Source organism: Oncorhynchus masou, chromosome 18 (assembly GCF_036934945.1).
Source record: "Oncorhynchus masou masou isolate Uvic2021 chromosome 18, UVic_Omas_1.1, whole genome shotgun sequence".
Taxonomy (NCBI): Eukaryota; Metazoa; Chordata; class Actinopteri; order Salmoniformes; family Salmonidae; genus Oncorhynchus; species Oncorhynchus masou.
The window spans coordinates 4,085,929-4,101,740 of NC_088229.1; the positions used below are offsets into that span (position 1 = coordinate 4,085,929).

At 39.2% G+C, this 15,812-nt stretch overlaps 1 protein-coding gene across 1 annotated transcript in view; it reads right to left on the reverse strand.

Moving 5' to 3' along the window:
• Nucleotides 1-15,812, reverse strand: part of cacna1fb (calcium channel, voltage-dependent, L type, alpha 1F subunit) — a 184,695-nt gene that overhangs the window by 52,811 nt on the left and 116,072 nt on the right. Inside the window, exons 21-29 of the mRNA XM_064922017.1 lie at nt 15,473-15,581; nt 13,769-13,898; nt 9,940-9,999; nt 6,014-6,120; nt 3,427-3,514; nt 3,223-3,330; nt 1,604-1,656; nt 1,048-1,194; nt 1-175 (exon numbers count right to left, since the gene is read on the reverse strand). The exon at nt 1-175 is cut by the window's left edge and continues 27 nt beyond it. Coding sequence (XP_064778089.1) covers nt 1-175; nt 1,048-1,194; nt 1,604-1,656; nt 3,223-3,330; nt 3,427-3,514; nt 6,014-6,120; nt 9,940-9,999; nt 13,769-13,898; nt 15,473-15,581 — 977 coding nt within the window. The remainder of the gene's footprint in view (nt 176-1,047; nt 1,195-1,603; nt 1,657-3,222; nt 3,331-3,426; nt 3,515-6,013; nt 6,121-9,939; nt 10,000-13,768; nt 13,899-15,472; nt 15,582-15,812) is intronic.

The following is a 15,812-nucleotide window of genomic DNA, read 5'->3' on the forward strand; positions in this document are numbered from 1 at the left end:
ATATTCAGACTCTCCCTGCTCTCTGAAGGTGATGATGACAAAGCCCACGAAGATGTTCATCATGAAGAAGGCAATGATGATGATGTAGACGATGAAGAAGATGGAGATCTCAACACGGTAGTTATAGACAGGACCATGGTTCTCTCCATTAGCATCAATCGCCTTATACAGGAGCCTGAGAGAGGGAGAGAGAGAGAGAGAGAGATGGAGAGGGAGAGAGAGAGAGAGAGAGAGAGAGAGAGAGAGGGAGAGAGAGAGGGAGAGAGAGAGGGATGGAGAGAGAGAGATGGAGAGGGAGAGAGAGAGGGAGAGAGAGAGGGAGAGAGAGAGAGAGAGAGAGAGAGAGGGAGAGAGAGGGATAGACAGAGAGATAAGATATTCATAACCTGTGTGCATGTGTGTGAGTGTGTGTGCTTGTGTGTATAGTTTTGTGTGTTTTAGGGTTGCAAAGCTCCTAGCAATTTACAAAAAGTGAAATATTTGTGTCCATGATCATCCATGAGTTTCTAGTAGATAGACCAGATGGTTCACGAGAAAATAGTCTGATTAATGAAAAAAAGGCATCCAATCAACAACAATAGCATTATTATTGATGAACTCTGCAACTCTTCCAACTATTGACCCGTTCGACGCCAAAACATTGACATTAAATACAAAGTGACATATTGACACAGTCAAATAAATAAAAGTGTGTAAACAAAATAGTGAAGGATATGTCATGACAAAACCCTCTTTTTAAACTCCATGGTATTCACTAAGTTAACTGTTTATATTTAGGATCATGTTTTACAGCTTTGTCATTCTATTTTATAATTATTAAAAATTATTATTAATTATAAAAAAATAAAAAAATCTTATTTAATTGTTTCATATATTTTACGAGTGATAAAACCACACAGAGGGCCAGGGATTATTATAGACGCCTGTGATAATCTGAAGTACACAAAATGGCCACTAGATGTCATGTGATATAGATGACATGAAATCCTTTCCACTAAGATCCCCTCCCTTCCCCGTCTGTGTGTGTGTGTGCTGAACGCCACTCACGCTGGCCAGCCCTCGAAGGTGGACACTGTGAACAGAGCCATCATGCCCATCAGGACGTTGTCAAAGTTAAAGTCACTGTTGTGCCAGATCCTCTCTCTCACCATGGGGTGGCTCACATCCCCATCCTTATACACCACAAAGGTTCCCCTAGAGGAGAGAGAGAGAAACACACACACACACAGTATTTTTTCAGTATGGAGGATTACTAACCAGTAGAAGTTGCCAGGGTTTGGTGTTAATTTCATTTAAATTACAGTCAATTCAGGAAGTACTGTACACTGAAATTCTAGTTCTCTTAAATGTTTTTCAGTGAGGAAAATTCAGAATTGGAATTTTGGTTTGCTTTCTAAAATGTTCTGGAATCGGAATCGACCCCGTCCTTGGATGGGCTACGTGAAGCGTGTGACAGACGACACACAGGGTACAGAGGAAAGTGAGTTTGACAAGAGGCCTTCCTATAGACGTTAAGACACTAAAAACACAACCAACTAAAAACACACTAAAACCACATGACGTCCGTTAATTCAGTGCTAGAAAAACAGATTGAGTAACTTACTTGCACTGCTCTGGGGTGTGCTTGGCCTCGTCTGTACAGCGGTAGAATTTACCCTGAAATAAAATAACAATTAGATTGTACTATGGTATAGTTGTCACACCCTGAGCCTTTTAATGTCTCTATTTGGTTTGGTCAGGGTGTGATTTGGGGTGGGCATTCTATGTTTCATTTTTCTATGATTTTGTATTTCTATGTTTTGGCTGGGTATGGTTCTCAATCAGGGACAGCTGTCTATCGTTGTCTCTGATTGGGAACCATACTTAGGCAGCCCTTTTCTCCTCCTTTCAGAGTGGGAAGTTGTCTTTGTTTGTGGCACATTGCCCTGTTAAGCTTCACGGTTATTTTGTATTGTTTATTGTTTTTGTCGGCGTCATTTCTAATAATAGGAATATGTACGCTCACAACGCTACAACTTGGTCATTTCCTAACGACGGCCGTGACAAAAGTATGGAGAATAGATTCCAATATGGTATAGTATGGAGAATAGATTCTAATATGGTATAGTATGGAGAATAGATTCCGATATGGTATAGTATGGAGAATAGATTCTAATATGGTATAGTATGGAGAATAGATTCCAATATGGTATAGTATGGAGAATAGATTCCAATATGGTATAGTATGGAGAATAGATTCTAATATGGTATAGTATGGAGAATAGATTCCAATATGCTATAGTATAGAGAATAGATTCTAATATGGTATAGTAGGGAGAATAGATTCTAATATGGTATAGTATGGAGAATAGATTCTAATATGGTATAGTATGGAGAATAGATTCTAATATGGTATAGTATGGAGAATAGATTCCAATATGGTATAGTATGGAGAATAGATTCTAATATGGTATAGTATGGAGAATAGATTCCAATATGCTATAGTATAGAGAATAGATTCTAATATGGTATAGTATGGAGAATAGATTCTAATATGGTATAGTATGGAGAATAGATTCCAATATGGTATAGTATGGAGAATAGATTCTAATGTGGTATAGTATGGAGAATAGATTCTGATATGTTATAGTATGGAGAATAGATTCTAATAACACAAGGAAATAAAATACTTAGTTGTAAAGTAAAACACATTTACAAATGAGCTCTCAGTACATGTTACCTTGAAGAGATTGACTCTCAGTACAGTACATGTTACCTTGAGTTAGACTCTCAGTACAGTACAGTACATGTTACCTTGAAGAGTTAGACTCTCAGTACAGTACAGTACATGTTACCTTGAAGAGTTAGACTCTCAGTACAGTACATGTTACCTTGAAGAGATGGACTCTCAGTACAGTACATGTTACCTTGAGTTAGACTCTCAGTACAGTACATGTTACCTTGAAGAGCTGGACTCTCAGTACAGTACATGTTACCTTGAAGAGATGGACTCTCAGTACAGTACATGTTACCTTGAGTTAGACTCTCAGTACAGTACAGTACATGTTACCTTGAAGAGTTAGACTCTCAGTACAGTACATGTTACCTTGAGTTAGACTCTCAGTACAGTACAGTACATGTTACCTTGAGTTAGACTCTCAGTACAGTACATGTTACCTTGAGTTAGACTCTCAGTACAGTACATGTTACCTTGAGTTAGACTCTCAGTACAGTACATGTTACCTTGAAGAGCTGGACTCCGATGCAGGCGAACATGAACTGTAGTAGAGTAGTGACGATCATGATGTTACCGATGGTCTTGATCGCTACAAACACACACTGGACCACATGCTGAATGGACAGAACACACAGTTGTTAGGCACGTCAACAAACAAGTGCACAACCACACAACCACACACACACACACACACACGCAACCACCCTTACCTTCAGTCCTTTGGCTCTGTTGATGGCTCGTAGAGGCCTGAGTACTCTGAGTACCCTGAGAATCTTTACCACAGAGATGGCACTCGAACTGGGAGAGAAAGAGAGAAACAGGGAGAGAGAGAGAGAGAACAGGGAGAGAGAGAGAGAGCGAGAGAGAGAACAGGGAGAGAGAGAACAGGGAGAGAGAGAGAGAGAGAGAGAACAGGGAGAGAGAACAGGGAGAGAGAGAGAGAGCGAGAGAGAGAACAGGGAGAGAGAGAGAGAGAGAACAGGGAGAGAGAACAGGGAGAGAGAGAGAGCGAGAGAGAGAACAGGGAGAGAGAGAGAGAAACAGGGAGAGAGAGAGAGAGAACATGGAGAGAGAACAGGGAGAGAAAGAGAGAAACAGGGAGAGAGAGAGAGAGAACAGGGAGAGAGAACAGGGAGAGAGAGAGAGAGAACAGGGAGAGAGAGAGAGAGCGAGAGAGAGAACGGGGAGAGAGAGAGAGAGAGCGAGAGAGAGAACAGGGAGAGAGAGTGAGAGAAAGTCACATAAGGTTATCCTCCTTTAGAACAGGTAGGAGTTCTGATTTCAGAACAGGTAGGAGTACTGATTTCAGAACAGGTAGGAGAACTGATTTCAGAACAGGTAGGAGAACTGAGTTCAGAACAGGTATGAGTTCTGATTTCAGAACAGGTAGGAGAACTGATTTCAGAACAGGTAGGAGTTCTGATTTCAGAACAGGTAGGAGAACTGAGTTCAGAACAGGTATGAGTTCTGATTTCAGAACAGGTAGGAGTACTGATTTCAGAACAGGTAGGAGTACCGAGTTCAGAACAGGTAGGAGAACTGATTTCAGAACAGGTAGGAGAACTGAGTTCAGAACAGGTAGGAGTACTGATTTCAGAACAGGTAGGAGTACCGAGTTCAGAACAGGTAGGAGTACTGATTTCAGAACAGGTAGGAGTACCGAGTTCAGAACAGGTAGGAGTACCGAGTTCAGAACAGGTAGGAGAACTGATTTCAGAACAGGTAGGAGAACTGAGTTCAGAACAGGTAGGAGTACTGATTTCAGAACAGGTAGGAGTACTGATTTCAGAACAGGTAGGAGTACTGATTTCAGAACAGGTAGGAGTACTGATTTCAGAACAGGTAGGAGTTCTGAGTTCAGAACAGGTAGGAGAACTGATGTGGTTCTTCACTCAGTTAGCTGGTGTGTTCCACAGCAGTTGAAACAATAACACAACTTTCTCCGGTTTCAGTAAAAAGCTGAGGGACGTGGCTGGAGAGATTATAAAAACTCTCAAATTCATAGACAGTGGTATTTTTGCAAATTTATATTTAACCCCCCCCCCCCGGAAATATTACATTTACATAAGTATTTGGATCCTTTACTCAGTACTTTGTTGAATCACCTTTGGTAGCGATTACAGCCTCGAGTCTTCTTCAGTATGGTACACCTGTTAATTCTGCATATAGCCCCAGATCGAGGGAGATTATCAGTGGTCTTGTATGTCTTCCATTTCCTAATAATTGCTCCCACAGTTGATTTCTTCAAACCAAGCTGCTTACCTATTGCGGATTCAGTCTTCCCAGCCTGGTGCAGGTCTACAATTTTGTTTCTGGTGTCCTTTGACAGCTCTTTGGTCTTGGCCATAGTGGAGTTTGGAGTATGACTGTTTGAGGTTGTGGACAGGTGTCTTTTATACTGATAACAAGTTCAAACAGGTGCCATTAATACAGGTAACGAGTGGAGGACAGAGGAGCCTCTTAAAGAAGAAGTTACAGGTCTGTGAGAGTTACAGGTCTGTGAAATCTTGCTTGTTTGTAGGTGACCAAATACTTATTTTCCACCATAATTTGCAAATAAATTCATAAAAAACCCAAAATGTGATTTTCTGGAATTTTTTCTTCTCATTCTGTCTGTCATAGTTGAAGTGTACCTATGATTTAAATTACAGGCCTCTCTTATCTTTTTAAGTGGGAGAACTTGCACAATTGGTGGCTGACTAAATACTTTTTTTGCCCCACTGTAGATGTAGTATTTCAGTTTTTTTATTTGAACACATTTGCTTTGCCATTAGGGGCTATTGTCTGTAGATTGATGACAGAAAAAAATATATATTAATTTTTAGAATAAGGCTGTAAAGTAACAAAATGTGGAAAAGGTGAAGGGGTCTGAATACTTTCTGAATGCTCTGTATGTATGACCAGAACATACGGGTGTGGTAATGGTGCTCAGTGCTTATACAGTGGACATGCTAGGCTAAGGGTATGAGGCCTAACGTTGTATACAGTGGACATGCTAGGCTAAGGGTATGAGGCCTAACGTTGTATACAGTGGACATGCTAGGCTAAGGGTATGAGGCCTAACGTTGTATACAGTGGACATGCTAGGCTAAGGCTATGATGCCTAACGTTGTATACAGTGGACATGCTAGGCTAAGGGTATGAGGCCTAACGTTGTATACAGTGGACATGCTAGGCTAAGGGTATGATGCTTAACGTTGTATACAGTGGACATGCTAGGCTAAGGCTATGATGCCTAACGTTGTATACAGTGGACATGCTAGGCTAACGTTGTACAGAAGTTTAATTGAGACTCACTGTAGGAAGAAGGAGATCAGAGACACAGAGACGACCAGGAGATCCAACAGATTGAACCAGTTCCTACAGAATGAACCTTGGTGGAGGAACGCTCCATGAACCGTCATCTAGAGGAGGAGGAGGAGGAGGAAGAGGAGGTCGGGGAGGAGGAGGATAAACAGGAGGAGGAGGAGGAGGAAGAGGAGGTGGAGGAGAAGGGTGAGGAGGAGGAAGATGGCAAGGAGGAGATGGAGGGGGAGGAGGAGGTGGAGGAAGATGATGAGGTGGAGGGGGAGGAGTAGGAGGAGGAGGGGGAGGAGGAGGAAGAGGAGGTGGAGGAGAAGGGTGAGGAGGAGGAAGATGACAAGGAGGAGGTGGAGGGGGAGGAGGAGGTGGAGGAAGATGATGAGGAGGAGGTGGAGGGGGAGGAGGAGGAAGAGGAAGATGAGGAGGGGAGGAGGAGGATAAACAGGAGGTGGGGGAGGAGGAGGAGGAGGATGAGGTGGAGGAGGATGAGGAGGAGGTGGATGAGGAAGATGAGGTGGAGGAGAGGGGGGAGAAGGAGGAGGATGAGGAGGAGGGGGAGGTAGATGGGGAAGAGGAGGAAGATTAGGTGGGTAGGAGGAGGAGGAGGAGGAAAAAAGAGAACAGGAGTGTTAGGACAGGGAACATAATAAAATGAGAACTTAGTGGTGATGTGGTAGTGCACTACTTCATACCAGAGCCCTATGGCACCCTATTCCCTATATAGTGCACTACTTTATACCAGAGCCCTATGGCACCCTATTCCCTATATAAAGTGCACTACTTTAGACCAGAGCCCTATGGCACCCTATTCCCTATATAGTGCACTACTTTAGACAAGAGCCCTATGGCACCCTATTCCCTATATAGTGCACTACTTTAGACAAGAGCCCTATGGCACCCTATTCCCTATATAGTGCACTACTTTAGACCAGAGCCCTATGACACCCTATTCCCTATATAAAGTGCACTACTTTAGATCAGAGCCCTATGGCACCCTATTCCCTATATAGTGCACTACTTTAGACCAGAGCCCTATGGCACCCTATTCCCTATATAAAGTGCACTACTTTAGATCAGAGCCCTATGGCACCCTATTCCCTATATAGTGCACTACTTTAAACAAGAGCCCTATGGCACCCTATTCCCTATATAGTGCACTACTTTAGACAAGAGCCCTATGGCACCCTATTCCCTATATAGTGCACTACTTTAGATCAGAGCCCTATGGCACCCTATTCCCTATATAGTGCACTACTTTAAACAAGAGCCCTATGGCACCCTATTCCCTATATAGTGCACTACTTTAGACAAGAGCCCTATGGCACCCTATTCCCTATATAGTGCACTACTTTAGACCAGAACCCTATGACACCCTATTCCCTATATAAAGTGCACTACTTTAGATCAGAGCCCTATGGCACCCTATTCCCTATATAGTGCACTACTTTAGACCAGAGCCCTATGGCACCCTATTCCCTATATAAAGTGCACTACTTTAGATCAGAGCCCTATGGCACCCTATTCCCTATATAGTGCACTACTTTAAACAAGAGCCCTATGGCACCCTATTCCCTATATAGTGCACTACTTTAGACAAGAGCCCTATGGCACCCTATTCCCTATATAGTGCACTACTTTAGATCAGAGCCCTATGGCACCCTATTCCCTATATAGTGCACTACTTTAGACCAGAGCCCTATGGCACCCTATTCCCTATATAAAGTGCACTACTTTAGACCAGAGCCCTATGGCACCCTATTCCCTATATAAAGTGCACTACTTTAGACCAGAGCCCTATGGCACCCTATTCCCTATATAGTGCACTACTTTAGACCAGAGCCCTATGGCACCCTATTCCCTATATAGTGCACTACTTTAGACCAGAGCCCTATGGCACCCTATTCCCTATTTAAAGTGCACTACTTTAGATCAGAGCCCTATGGCACCCTATTCCCTATATAGTGCACTACTTTAGACCAGAGCCCTATGGCACCCTATTCCCTATATAGTGCACTACTTTAGACCAGAGCCCTATGGCACCCTATTCCCTATATAGTGCACTACTTTAGACCAGAGCCCTATGGCACCCTATTCCCTATTTAAAGTGCACTACTTTAGACCAGAGCCCTATGGCACCCTATTCCCTATATAGTGCACTACTTCATACCAGAGCCCTATGGCACCCTATTCCCTATATAATGTGCACTACTTTAGACCAGAGCCCTATGGCACCCTATTCCCTATATAGTGCACTACTTTAGACCAGAGCCCTATGGCACCCTATTCCCTATATAAAGTGCACTACTTTAGACCAGAGCCCTATGGCACCCTATTCCCTATATAGTGCACTACTTTAGACCAGAGCCCTATGGCACCCTATTCCCTATATAAAGTGCACTACTTTATACCAGAGCCCTATGGCACCCTATTCCCTATATAGTGCACTACTTTAGACCAGAGCCCTATGGCACCCTATTCCCTATATAAAGTGCACTACTTTAGACCAGAGCCCTATGGCACCCTATTCCCTATATAAAGTGCACTACTTTAGACCAGAGCCCTATGGCACCCTATTCCCTATATAAAGTGCACTACTTTAGATCAGAGCCCTATGGCACCCTATTCCCTATATAGTGCACTACTTTAGACCAGAGCCCTATGGCACCCTATTCCCTATATATTGCACTACTTTAGACCAGAGCCCTATGGCACCCTATTCCCTATATAGTGCACTACTTTAGACCAGAGCCCTATGGCACCCTATTCCCTATATAAAGTGCACTACTTTAGATCAGAGCCCTATGGCACCCTATTCCCTATATAGTGCACTACTTTAGATCAGAGCCCTATGGAAACCTATTCCCTATATAGTGCACTACTTTAGACCAGAGCCCTATGGCACCCTATTCCCTATATAAAGTGCACTACTTTAGACCAGAGCCCTATGGCACCCTATTCCCTATATAGTGCACTACTTTAGACAAGAGCCCTATGGCACCCTATTCCCTATATAAAGTGCACTACTTTAGACCAGAGCCCTATGGCACCCTATTCCCTATATAGTGCACTACTTTAGACCAGAGCCCTATGGCACCCTATTCCCTATATAGTGCACTACTTTAGACCAGAGCCCTATGGAACCCTATTCCCTATATAAAGTGCACTACTTTAGACCAGAGCCCTATGGCACCCTATTCCCTATATAAAGTGCACTACTTTAGACAAGAGCCCTATGGCACCCTATTCCCTATATAGTGCACTACTTTAGACCAGAGCCCTATGGCACCCTATTCCCTATATAGTTCACTACTTTAGACCAGAGCCCTATGGCACCCTATTCCCTATATAGTGCACTACTTTAGACCAGAGCCCTATGGCACCCTATTCCCTATATAGTGCACTACTTTAGACCAGAGCCCTATGGCACCCTATTCCCTATATAGTGCACTACTTTAGACCAGAACCCTATGGCACCCTATTCCCTATATAAAGTGCACTACTTTAGACCAGAGCCCTATGGCACCCTATTCCCTATATAGTGCACTACTTTAGACCAGAGCCCTATGGCACCCTATTCGCTATATAAAGTGCACTACTTTAGACCAGAGCCCTATGGCACCCTATTCCCTATATAGTGCACTACTTTAGACCAGAGCCCTATGGCACCCTATTCCCTATATAGTGCACTACTTTAGACCAGAGACCTATGGCACCCTATTCCCTATATAGTGCACTACTTTAGACCAGAGCCCTATGGCACCCTATTCCCTATAAAGTGCACGATGGAAGGAATAGGGTGATGTTTGTGATGTGCGGCCACTGTTTCACAGTGCTCCTACTGTGCCCTATGTAGCCTCATATTTCATAACAAATCTATAACACTTCATAGTGACAAACAGTCACCTTTAATGTTTCATTACCTTCAGTATAATCTCCACTGTGAATATAGAGGTGAAGGCATAGTCTGCATAGCCCAGAACCTGTAGGGTAGAGAGGAAAACAAAGGCAGGGGATCAGATATATTTTGGAAATTCCAGGAATCAAATTAATATGATTGAACAATCTGATCATTTACTTTGGGCAAAGAGCCTACACTGTAGGCATCCTGGAAAAGTGCCCACTTCCTCCCTTGAACACACCCCACTACCTTCTCTGCACCCTTGCGGGGCTGCTGATTGTACTTTACAAGACAGTCTGGAACGCACCCACTGACTCTCTGATTGTACGTTACAAGACAGTCTGGAACGCACCCACTGATTCTCTGATTGTACGTTACAAGACAGTCTGGAACGCGTCCACTGATTCTCTGATTGTACATTACAAGACAGTCTGGAACGCGCCCACTGATTCTCTGATTGTACGTTGCAAGACAGTCTGGAACACGCTCTCTGATTGTACGTTACAAGACAGTCTGGAACGCGTCCACTGATTCTCTGATTGTACGTTACAAGACAGTCTGGAACGCGTCCACTGATTGTCTGATTGTACGTTACAAGACAGTCTGGAACGCGCCCACTGGTTCTCTGATTGTACGTTACAAGACAGTCTGGAACGCGCCCACTGGTTCTCTGATTGTACGTTACAAGACGGTCCTTCCTCAGCTGGCTGTAATTGGCACGTCTAGCATGATGACTGAACCAAATGTGCAATCAGGGCAGCTGCTTTTTCTCTCTCTCTCTCTGTGTGTGTGTGTGTGTGTGTGTGTGTGTGTGTGTGTGTGTGTGTGTGTGTGTGTGTGTGTGTGTGTGTGTGTGTGTGTGTGTGTGTGTGTGTGTGTGTGTGTGTGTGTGGGGCTCAGGGAGCCTGGTGACTGGTTGTGTGAGGTCAGGTCTGAACCCAGTGTTTCTGTTCTTAGTCAGGGCTGTGTGTTCCTGTAGATCAGAACAAGACTGGACCCAGAGACAACATTTAGCTGTTTTACAGCTAATTTCCTGAGTTATGCCTTGTGCTATCTGAGTGACTCCAATATTATAACAACATCAATGGGGACACCATGACACGACATTTTGGGAATTTTTTTCTTCTCCTTGACACACTAGTTTTTATTTTGTTGTTTGTTTGTTCTCAATATGTTATTATATTTATATATTGATATACGTATATATGAATATGTTTATATATGTGTATATTTATATATATATGTATATATTTATACATGTATATATGTATATATTTATATATGTATATATGTGTATATTTATATATGTATATATTTACATATGTATATATGTGTATATGTATATATATATGCATATGTGTATATATTTATATATGTATATATTTGTGTATATATTTATATGTACATATTTATACATGCATATATTTATATGTATATATATATGCATATGTTTATATGTGTGTATATCTATATATGTATATAGTTATATAGCAATATATGTATATATTTATGTATATTTTTATATATGTATATAGTTATATATGTATATATGTATATAGTTATATATGTATATATTTATATAGTTGTATATGTATATAGTTATATATGTATGTATTTATATAGTTATATATGTATATATTTATATAGTTATATATGTATATATGTATATAGTTATATATGTATATATGTATATAGTTATATATGTATATATGTATATAGTTATATATGTATATATTTATATAGTTATATATGTATATATTTATATAGTTATATATGTATATATTTATATAGTTATATATGTATATATTTATATAGTTATATATGTATATATTTATATAGTTATATATGTATATATTTATATAGTTATATATGTATATATGTATATAGTTATATATGTATATATTTATATAGTTATATATGTATATATTTATATAGTTGTATATGTATATATTTATATGGTTGTATATGTATATATGTATATAGTTATATATGTATATATTTATATAGTTATATATTTATATATAGCTCCATTATCTTGTTTACTTCAGATCTGGTTTAGGTGTTTCAGTTGAAATTATTTTACCATCCCAGAAATTAAGTTCTAAAAAAATATATACATGTATAATATTATAAGGAAGTTTAAAAAATATATACATGTATAATGTTATAAGGAAGTTTAAAAAATATATACATGTATAACATTATTAAGAAGTTAAAAAAATATATGCAAGTATAATGTTATAAGGAAGTTTAAAAAATAATAAATGTTGACAACTTGTAACAACGTAAGAAACAAAATTCTGTTTTCCATTAAAATAATAATTATTGCGAGCTAACTTGACGTAATATAGGAATTTGAATATGTCGCAAGATAAAATATAATTTGCCCTCATTAAATTCGGCAGATCATTTTCCATCAATGATTGTCGAATATAACTCGCTTAACTGCTATGATTGTAAATAAATCCCCCTTTTTTTGGGGCATGTACATAACTATAGATAGATCCGAGAGTTTGAGTGATGACAGTTGAACAGAGGATCATGAGATCTCTGCGTAGGAAACACTCAGACCAATTTCAAAGAAACGGTGAGATTTCTTATTAGGACTATAAACCGTTATAAATGGATAATGCAAATAGCAAGGCCTATGTGCGTGATTGACTTGTCATTTCAATAGGACTAGGCTTCTGAATACAATCTGGGTTGATGATTGTAATTCAACTTTGCCATGGTTTGCTTAGCTAGATGAAGGTTGTTTATAGCCTCTGATAGGTCTATATCTAATTTCAGGTAGCCTACAGTAGCCTAGACAAGATGTCGGATGTATGTAAACTGAACCATTTAGCAGCCTGCTTACTTCAAATTGCCAGACTAATTTATTCAAACAACAGCTGATCACCTGTAACCTAATCTGACTGACTGTTTCATTCACTCTAATGCATTCTAACAACATCTGACTGACTGTTTCCTTCACTCTAATGCATTCTAACAACATCTGACTGACTGTTTCATTCACTCTAATGCATTCTAACAACAGCCGATTGGGAATTGGATAGAGCTGTAACCATGACCACAATTGCTACCAATCCAACTAACTAAACATGGCCATTAATATTTACATAATAACACAAGGCTACAACAACAATACACTGAAATTATTGGCTATTTATGAAATGCGTTTGCACAAATTGATTTGCAATCACTCCAGTGATAGTCATTCCAGCATATTCATTGTATATATTCAAAGTCCACGTTAGAATGCACTTAAAATCCAGAAAACGTATTATAATTCGCTCTAGTGCGCTTGCAGTCTTTAAACGGTTTACCCAGTGCGTTTGCCACCATTATGTCTTGACAGAACATCAGTTCAAGCACATTCATATCATTTATGGAGAAAAGGGTCATTGTTCCTGAAGGAGTGTGTAACTTACATTGTTCCTGAAGGAGTGTGTAACTTACATTGTTCCTGAAGGAGTGTGTAACTTACATTGTTCCTAAAGGAGTGTGTAACTCACATTGTTCCTAAAGGAGTGTGTAACATACATTGTTCCTGAAGGAGTGTGTAACTTACATTGTTCCTGAAGGAGTGTGTAACTTACATTGTTCCTGAAGGAGTGTGTAACTTACATTGTTCCTGAAGGAGTGTGTAACTCACATTGTTCCTGAAGGAGTGTGTAACTCACATTGTTCCTGAAGGAGTGTGTAACTCACATTGTTCCTAAAGGAGTGTGTAACTCACATTGTTCCTGAAGGAGTGTATAACTCACATTTTTCCTGAAGGAGTGTGTAACTTACATTGTTACTGAAGGAGTGTGTAACTCACATTGTTCCTAAAGGAGTGTGTAACTTACATTGTTCCTGAAGGAGTGTGCTCTGATGGGATCCTCTGCGGCCAAAGAGCAGCTGCTGAGGATGATGAAGACCAGGATGAGATTGCAGAAGATGTGGTGGTGGATCAGGAAGTGGCAACCACGACGGATCCTGAAGAAACAAACAAACAATAACAATAATAATAATTTGAAGACCTCTATAAGAAACCTTACCGAAGACCTGAAGACGTGTGTTAGCTCCCAAAGATAATGACTAGGCTTTAGCTCAGTGGGCTAGCACAGTTTCAACTTAAACAGAAGAGCTGGGATCAAACCTAATTGTCTAAATATTACTTTTTGATATTTAAATAAGCTTCAGAAAAGGAAAAAACGTCGCTGCTCACTATTCGTCAGATGCACATTTATTTTAGTGGTCCTCTAGTATATAATAGTATTACTATAGTATAATAGTAGTAGCCCACTCGTATAATAGTAATATTACTATAGTATAATAGAAGTATTACTATAGTATAATAGTAGTAGTCCTCTAGTATAATAGTAATATTACTATAGTATAATAGTAGTATTACTATAGTATAATAGTAGTATTACTATAGTATAATAGTAGTATTACTATAGTATAATAGTAGTAGTCCTCTAGTATAATTGTAGTATTACTATAGTATAATAGTAGTATTACTATAGTATAATAGTAGTATTACTATAGTATAATAGTAGTATTACTTTAGTATAATAGTAGTATTACTATAGTATAATAGTAGTAGTCCTCTAGTATAATAGTAGTATTACTATAGTATAATAGTAGTAGTCCTATAGTATAATAGTAGTATTACTATAGTATAATAGTAGTATTACTATAGTATAATAGTAGTATTACTATAGTATAATAGTAGTAGTCCTCTAGTATAATAGTAATATTACTTTAGTATAATAGAAGTATTACTATAGTATAATAGTAGTAGTCCTCTAGTATAATAGCAGTATTACTATAGTATAATAGTAGTATTACTATAGTGTAATAGTAGTAGTCCTCTAGTATAATAGTAGTATTACTATAGTATAATAGTAGTATTACTATAGTATAATAGTAGTAGCCCACTCGTATAATAGTAGTATTACTATAGTATAATAGTAGTAGTCCTCTAGTATAATAGTAATATTACTTTAGTATAATAGAAGTATTACTATAGTATAATAGTAGTAGTCCTCTAGTATAATAGTAGTATTACTATAGTATAATAGTAGTATTACTATAGTATAATAGTAGTAGTCCTCTAGTATAATAGTAGTATTACTATAGTATAATAGTAGTATTACTATAGTATAATAGTAGTAGTCCTCTAGTATAATAGCAATATTACTATAGTATAATAGAAGTATTACTATAGTATAATAGTAGTAGTCCTCTAGTATAATAGTAGTATTACTATAGTATAATAGTAGTATTACTATAGTATACTAGTAGTAGTCCTCTAGTATAATAGTAGTATTACTATAGTATAATAGTAGTATTACTATAGTATACTAGTAGTAGTCCTCTAGTATAATAGTAGTATTACTATGGTATAATAGTAGTATTACTATAGTATAATAGTAGTATTACTATAGTATAATAGGTGTAGTCCTCTAGTATAATAGTAGTATTACTATAGTATAACAGTAATAGTCCTCTAGTATAAACTCAATAAATAGTCGATTAGTTTAGAGCATTTGTACGAGACTCACGGGTTGGTCTTGCTGAGACAGAAGAAGGCGCTGCCCTCTGGGATTGGTGTAACCTTCTCCTTGGGAGGGAGGATGTCTGCTACGTTCAGCTGGATGCCTACTGCCGCCTCTGAGAGAGAGAAACACATAGTCTGTCCGACAAACAGCCACCTGATATCATCCAGTGTTTCCTAAACCTCTCCACCAGAACCTCCAGCCAGTTCCACATATTTTACATGTTACAGTACTTCCAGTCCAAGCTCACCTGATTCAACTGATTCAACTGATTCACCTGATTCACATGATCACCTGATTCAACTGATTCACCTGGACACCTGATTCACCTGATTCACCTGATTCA